The 8,405-nt window shown below is 35.7% G+C and overlaps 1 protein-coding gene across 1 annotated transcript; it reads left to right on the forward strand.

Moving 5' to 3' along the window:
- Window positions 1-236: 236 nt before the first annotated feature.
- On the forward strand, window positions 237-8,405 carry LOC105117119 (probable galacturonosyltransferase 7). The gene is made up of 9 exons (XM_011014672.1): window positions 237-804; window positions 1,025-1,062; window positions 1,188-1,256; window positions 3,381-3,432; window positions 3,559-3,608; window positions 3,697-3,995; window positions 5,783-6,140; window positions 6,227-6,772; window positions 7,199-8,405. The coding sequence occupies exons 1-9, from the start codon at window positions 660-662 to the stop codon at window positions 7,475-7,477; spliced, it is 1,836 nt and encodes a 611-aa protein (XP_011012974.1). The 5' UTR covers window positions 237-659; the 3' UTR covers window positions 7,478-8,405.

Raw genomic sequence — 8,405 nt, forward strand, 5'->3', positions numbered from 1 at the left:
TATAATTCATCTAGAATTTTTTTATATTTAATAGAAATTAAGTTTTTTTAAATAAAAAATTTATTTTCTTACCATATTTTTATTATTACATATATTTTTATTATTTAATAAATTTTACATTTTTATCAATTTTTATTATATAGATTATTTTTGTAATTAAATTTATTAATTATAATATTAAATATATTTTTCTATATTCATCTCTCAATTTCCATTTCTGCGGTGGTAAAATAAAAGACGTTAGTTTCAGAAAAGGTGTCACGTGCAATTCTCCAACTCTGTGTGCGTGGCCGATTCTCTCGCTTTTTCTTTCCTCTCTCTCTCTCTCTCTCTCTCTCTCTGTGCATCCAGAAAAGGATCCATTTGCATTGTCCAGTTGGAGTTTGTATCTGTAATTGGACGGCAGAAGAAGAGTAGAAGAGGAGAAGCGGTGCAGTGCATAATAATAATAATAATAATAATACTCGTAATTTTTTGATAATGTGAATGATTTTTTGATTGCGAGGGAAGGAAAAAGCCTGCCTCTGCCTCTCGTAAATGCAATTGAATGAAATTTGAATCTGACAGACGGCCCTGCAGCAGCATATTAGATTAGATTCGATAGGAGCTGTGGTAGAAAGGAAAAGGAGAGAATCTCCTCGGACGAAGAGAGGGAGGAGATGAAAGGCTATCATAATAATCACAATCAAGGGAAAAGGCGATGGAGATGTCTGGTAATAGGAGTGCTATTTCTGGTGCTGCTTTCAATGCTCGTTCCTCTCGTCTTTTTGCTCGGCCTTTACCACAACGGCTTTCACTCCACCGGTAACTCCTTACAACATCTCTCTCTTTTTTTCCCTCCCTCCCCCTCCCTCAGATCCAGCTCTCCTTTCATTTTTTCTGTTGTTTTCTTCTTTCGAATCTAACTAATACATACACACTTTACTTTTTAATAAATACACGCCAACCAGATCTCTTTCTTTCTTTTTTTGTCACATCAAATGAATTCGATTACTAAATTATGTCATTTCGTCTTCCTCCGCAGGACATCTCTCTGATCGACAAACTTCTTCTGCTTCTGCTGTATGCATTTCTTCAATTCAACAATTTTTACTTGTATTGAATTATTAGGGTTTCTTTGATATGACATTACAAGGATTCTTTTCATTTTACGGACTAATTTTATTTTTATTTGCTTGTAACTGTAGACAGACCAGTCAAGCCACATAAAGGAACTTATCAATAACTTTGCACCAACTCTTCCTAAGATTCATCAAGTAATGTCCTTTACTTTTTCCTTGTTTTTCTTGCTAAACTTCGGAACCTTACTCTTATTTATCAGTCTACTTGAAAACTGCCACCGTAACTGAGACTGATAGTTGTTCGGTTTTCGTTTTTTAGGATTCAAAATTAGGCAGTTTAACCTCCCGTCACTTTCTTATACGTATACAACAAGAACTTTGAATGTGTGTTTGCGCGCTCGTTTTTCGATCAGTATGATCACTTTCTTATTCTCTGGCATGCTCAGCCTCCTCCTGCAACATTTTATTATTCATATTTGAGCTTCCCAATTCCCACTAGGTTTTTATTTCTAACATTAGTAAGGTTGAGTGATAAGTGGCATATTAGTATGACGCAATCTTCAAGATTCAAGCTTCATTATGTATTGCTAAATGGGGTTATGGCTTTTAAATAAAATATGAAATTAAATGCTAAATAGACTAACGACTCGTGAATGGGGAAATACCTGCAAATAACGTGAAGGCCAAAGAAAAAGAAACCTAGTACAGAATTGCAGAAGTACCAACTCTGTTCCTGCCTACAGAGTTGCCTAGATTTGAAACCGAAACCTCTAAACCAAGAAATTTACCATGGACACTATACCTACTCCAAATAAACCTATCGATTGCTGAATGGAGTTGCTGTTGTATTAATCAGTGGAAAAACATTGGAAACAATTATGTTGAGTTTGCTATATGATTAAAAAGTTGGGAAATGGCGATGGGTTATTGTCTGGGGAAGACATTTGTTGTGGTATGGACCGTCAGAATGTGTGTTTCTAACCTGTTTACAATTGTATCTGACAAATGTGATCATTGAAAATCCCCTCATCATAAAAACAAATTCATCCCACCCTGATAAATAAATTCGTTTAGAGATAAACAAATAAAATTACAACAGGGATGAACCTGTCAAGTGTATTTAATGAAGAATAAAAAAAATAAGATGTCAAAAGAATTGTCTTTTAACTATTCACTCAAGTTAAAAGAGATCTCAGAATCTTTGAAAATTCTCTCTAAATACCATGGTTTCTGTGTCTTTTTTTTCTCTCTCTTGGCTAAACATCCTCATTGTATTGTTGCTCTGTAATCGCAAAGTTTTGATTTGTAGCAATGGTCCATGCATGAGATCAGAAGCATGCATATCATGGGGAATTTTGGAAAACTTAATTATTATGCATAATCTTCAAAAAGTTTCCCTTTAATGTGCATCAATAAAAATCATATTGATCGATGATGATAGCTTTGTGCTAATAGGATTTGACCTTGGTCAATTATTTGGATTTCTTCTTTCTTCTTTTTCTTTTTGTTTCTGGCAATATAGGAATTTGATGTTTGACAGTAAATCATTCTGCTGAGAAGTTGTTTGATTTTGATCAAGTTTTATATCTTTACACAAATGCAGAAACAGTAACTGAAATCTGATTGTCAGGGACATTCTCGCTATATTGTATGAAAAAAGAGAGATTTGGTGGTTCTCTCTGTTTGATAGAGCAAGATTTTATCTTATTTGCTTTACCATGCTGTTCCTGCCTCCTAAAATGGCATTTCATTTCTACTATTCTTCTCTTCATATATTCATTGTTTGATCTGGAGCGATTCACCAATACTATTAATGCTTCCATTTGTTACTCTCTTCATATATGTATTGAAGAAATTCAGGGCCTTAATTTTTTCTGTTCATCTCTGGCTTCATATAACTTTAGCAACTGATTGCTTTCATTTGTTGTTCCTTTCCAAGTCCTGGAGTCAAAAGTTTTGCTATCCATTGTTAAGGGGTCTATAAAGGTGCATCATCTGGTGCAAATATCTCTCAGTGAATGGCTACAAAAGAAGCTATTACAAATTTCATATTTCAATTCAATTCAATTTCATATGGAATTGCTTCTGGGCTTCTGCACATATCTTGTGCAACTCCTTTTCCCCTGTTCCCATGTAGTATTATATTTATTATGGTCCAGTTCCTTCAGTTATGAATGAAGCAAGATACAGATTCATTGGAAGCTTGAGCTTTTAAGGCCTACTTACAATTTGATTTAACCTGATTAAATTTTTTAGCCTATCTACAGGTATCTAAATCTGTTTTTAATCCACTGTGTTTTCTCGTATTTTGTATCTCAGGATTTAGTTATAAACTTTACAAGTGGAGCAGAAAATAAGACCGCAATTTCAGGTGTTGTTCATGGCAGTCAATGACAAAAAAATCTCAAGCGTTTCTTTTATAATTGTCACTTCCCAACTAAAAGAATGATTATTTAAAAAGAAAAAAAGGCTTATTCTCCTTTTCAATCATGAACAGGTACTCCTGTGGTGCTTCCTGTTGTACCTCAACCACCTCCCATTAGAAATGTATGTGTGCACACGTCCGAGTGCTTTCTGAAAAGTTAGCCATTTATAATGCTTTTAAAGATTGGAGTCTTTTAATATGTTGTGGCAGGATGGTGCAGCTGCTGGTACAGATGAAATCACAAAGCATAAAAGAAATGCAGTTGAGGAAAGTGAAAAATGTGAGCTCAGATTTGGAGGCTATTGCCATTGGCGTGATAAGCATAGAGAAAATATGAAGGATTTTATGGTGAAGAAATTAAAAGACCAACTTTTTGTGGCTAGAGCATATTATCCTAGCATTGCAAAGCTTCCATCTCAAGAGAAGTTAACTCATGAACTGAAACAAAATATTCAAGAACTGGAGCGTATTCTTAGTGAAAGTTCAACAGATGCTGATCTTCCACCACAGTAAGTCATTTTAAGTTTCATTTCTTTATCTTCCATTAGTTTGAACAGTGCATGGAAATTTTTTTCTTCGATGAAGCAAGGAAGCGATCATACCAATTATTACCATTTTAACTACATAATAAACATCAGTCTAGGGAATGGAGCTTATTATGTGTAAAGCTAAATGTTTCAATGCACACAACAAAGGATGCGTGTTATGAGAGTGCTGTTGCACTGTCCGGCATTTAAGGAAAGCATGCCACATGAGATTACAGCCTCTCCTCACTATTGTGGGACAAACTCATGCAGGCATGATTATAAACAATGATATTGACTCTCTGAAAATTTATAGGAAAGAACAATGCAATTTGGTATCTAAATCTTAAACTCAAAACCTAAAGGAATGTGCATACAAAAACTATGCTGGCTTTCTGGCTGTGAAGAATTTTGCAATGATGATTTCCACCCGGTATTAGAAGTCTCAGCTCGTTATTCTTTGTTCTTCCTAGGTGTCATGCTTTGCCTATATTACACAAAATTAGTGTTCTCCACATTATCTTAGCTCGTAGAAATTTATGCGTCGGTGTTCCAATTTGTACTCAACCCACCTTAGCCTTTTTTCCTTTGCTGTCTCAACAAAATATATTGTTCTTGTGGTTTTACTCTTTAACATTACTGGATTCCTGTTTTTCTATAATAAAATTCTAGTGTCATGGTAAGCTCTGAGGATGTCATGCACATGTGCTTGTCACAGCTTCTGCACATGTTGGGTTGCTGGATCCTCCTAGTCCCAATTATGGACCCTCAAGGCTTTGTCCATTCTCACCAATGGTTTTCATCCTTCTCTAACAGCTTCAGCCATTTTCTTTTAGGGGACTTAGTTTTCATTTTCATGTTTGTCCTGCAGCATCAGGTGTGGTCAATGCAGGTGTAATCCATCCTTTCAGTACCCTAAAATTTTCGTTTCATGACACTTGCCTCCCCCTTTATTGCCTTTTTATGATTTCATTTTTGACATTTTGATGCAGCCTATGGATATAACTATAAAATTGACTGAATATTTAAGCAAAGACAAGTTTGTGACTGCAGTACATTTCTGTGAAAGATCAGTATATGGCAGCTATATTAGGAAATATAAAGTATCAATTCCTTTGATCTCTCCCCTAGCTAAAATTGGAATTTTGTGTTGCTTATATTCTATTCCATTAGCAGTAAGAATATTTCAAGTTTATAAACATGCTTGTAGTCTTTCAGTTCTAGAGATTTTATGAAGAAGGGTGCAACTGTTTGATTTACCTTATTGAGAGTGTGGTGAATTTTAATTCAAAGTTGATGATTCCTTGATCCCTACAATCTGATGCTTAGTTTTTCCATTCAAGGAGTGGTTCCTTATGATGTGAGCTAGTAGTTTTCCACCATTTTCCCCTTGATTCTGCATAAATTGAACCTGTGGTCAATTTCCAAGTCTCAAAATATCTAAATTCCACAACCTGATTCTAACAATAAGTATCAGTTTGTCCCGCATCACTTTTTGAGCAGCTTCACCCACGTTTAACAATTCTACAGAATGTTGAAGCAGAAGTTGGTCAATGATCTGTTGAACTTATTGTTGATTAAGGTGTTGGTGTTCCCTCCCTTTTTGCTATATGGCCTCATTGTTTTTTGATGAAATTTATGCTCGCATTGTCGCTTGCTGTCTCCTTTTGATGTGGACTGTCACTCTTTGATACTTTGTCTCTTGTAATAGATACTGCTTTACAATTTTACATGGTTCCTGCTCCAGCACACTAATTTACCTGTTTCATCAGAATTCAGAAGAAATTACAGAAGATGGAAAATGTGATATCTAAAGCTAAAACATTCCCTGTGGATTGTAATAACATTGACAAGAAATTGAGGCAGATACTTGATCTAACTGAGGAAGAAACTAATTTTCACATGAAGCAGAGTGCTTTCCTTTATCAACTTGCAGTGCAGACCATGCCAAAGGGTTTACACTGTCTCTCTATGAGACTGATTGTAGAATATTTTAAATCGTCTGCTCATGATAAGGAACTCCCTCTGTCTGAGAGATATTCAGATCCATCATTCCAACACTATGTTGTATTCTCCACAAATGTACTTGCTGCTTCAGTTGTAATCAACTCCACTGCTGTGCATGCAAGAGTATGTTGCTAGTATTCTTCCATGTACTCTTTACATTAACAAATTTCTGAATTTTGATTATCTAATCATTTTCCCGCATTCTTCAGGAAAGTGGAAATCTGGTTTTTCATGTTCTGACAGATGGACTGAATTATTATGCAATGAAACTATGGTTCCTTAGAAATACTTACAAGGAAGCTGCTGTCCAAGTTTTGAACATTGAAAATGTTACCCTGAAATATTATGATAAGGAGGTTCTGAAAAGCATGTCCCTGCCAGTGGAGTATCGAGTTTCTTTCCAAACTGTTAATAATCCACCAGCATCTCATTTGAGAACGGAATATGTATCTGTTTTTTCCCATACTCACTTTCTTCTTCCTTATATATTTGAGAAGTTGAAGAGAGTTGTGGTTCTGGATGATGATGTTGTTGTCCAACAGGACTTGTCTGACCTGTGGAACCTTAACATGGGAAGGAAAGTGAATGGTGCTTTACAATTATGTTCGGTGCAGTTGGGTCAGCTTAGAAGTTATCTGGGAAAAAGCATTTTTGATAAAACTTCTTGTGCTTGGATGTCTGGATTGAATGTAATTGATCTGGTCAGGTGGAGAGAGCTAGATCTTACTAAAACTTATTGGAAGCTGGGACAAGAGGTGAGTGATTTAGTTTTACCAGATTTATTTTATGAGATATTACTTTTGTGAATAATTTGTTGTTTGACTGTTTAAACATCTGTGAGGAGAAACTAGTTGTATAGTATATATGAAATAGTAACCCAACCCTCTTTTGATCCAATGATCCAAACATAAAGGTATAGCAACTTTGGCAAAAGGATTTGGTTGACCAATTTATGTGATTTCTTATCTTATGCAAGAAAACAAGCTGGATCATAAACCATGAAACTGTAATCAAATGCATCCACTATATTGCTATAACAACTTTGGTAGAAGGATATTGACCAGTATGATTTCTGTATTTTCATGTGGTGGGTCAGTGAATATTTAAATTTTTACTTTTATTAAATTTTGACGACCAGGTAGATCTCATTTGTTTTCCTACATTTCAAACATGGAAACCAGGTTAGCAAGGGAACAGAATCAGCTGAATCTGTTTCATTGAGCACAAGCTTGCTTACCTTTCAAGACCTAGTTTATCCACTTGATGGTGCATGGGCTTTGTCTGGACTGGGTCATGACTATGGGATTGATGTCCAAGCCATTAAGAAGGCTTCCGTGTTGCACTTTAATGGACAAATGAAACCTTGGCTTGAGGTAGGAATCCCCAAGTATAAACATTATTGGAAGAGGTTTCTAAACCGACATGATCAATTATTGTTGGAGTGCAATGTGAATCCATAACGAGCCAGTGGTATAGTTACTGCCATTGTTTGTGGAGAGCATTCAAGAAGCATGAATGTCCAGATGTTTGTTTTCTTGGTGCTCATAATTTTTCTGAGCTTAGATTCCTGAAAAAGATATTGGGTTGCAACAAAGTAGAGCCTTCTGATTTTTTGGTAAATAAATGGACTGGAATATTTTATCTAGTTCTAGCAAGCAGAAGGGAATGAACACCTTGGAGGCGCCTGTATTCGCCAGGAGAGGAGAACGTATTGTACACTGTAGTGAATGACAGGAAGAACTGCATTCTCTGCTTCTTATTTGGTAAGTTGCATGTGGGATACAAATGCTTAGCAATATTACTGAACACAAAAAGGGTTCAGCTTTATGCTAAATTTCAAGAAGATTGAATAGCCATCTGTGTTGTTACTGGTGGTGGAGAAAGCAAGTTGTCTTGTGCCTATCAAAGTTAATTCTTTTCTCAGGTTGTTTGTTATTTGATTGAAAGTGTGATTAATTAATTTTGTGATGAGAAACTTAAAGGTATGATTTACCTTAACCTTTTGTATCGATATTTAATTGTCAATTTGTTCATGTATTAACCCAATTGACATTGCCGGAATTGTGGCTTGTCAATTGAGGTCCTGGCATGCAGCTGGACATAGCATTGAGGGATTTTTAGTGTCGGCAATAAATATTTCTGAGGGCCCCGGGCTCCTACTCTAGATTTTTCGTTTTTGGCCTCCATCTTCTGGAGTGTAAATGTTAGATTTCAGATATCATTCTAAGCTAAATTCCAAAGGCAGGGTGAGCATGATATAGTTACACATCAACTTGGGATGTTCCCGAAGGCCAGAAGTTGGAGGATGACAAATTCCTGTGTAATTTATTGTTATCTTGTGATATGTTGTGATTGATTGGTATGCTAGAAAGTTTGTGTCCACGCTAA

Source organism: Populus euphratica, unplaced genomic scaffold, assembly GCF_000495115.2.
Source record: "Populus euphratica unplaced genomic scaffold, PopEup_1.0 scaffold1187.1, whole genome shotgun sequence".
Taxonomy (NCBI): Eukaryota; Viridiplantae; Streptophyta; class Magnoliopsida; order Malpighiales; family Salicaceae; genus Populus; species Populus euphratica.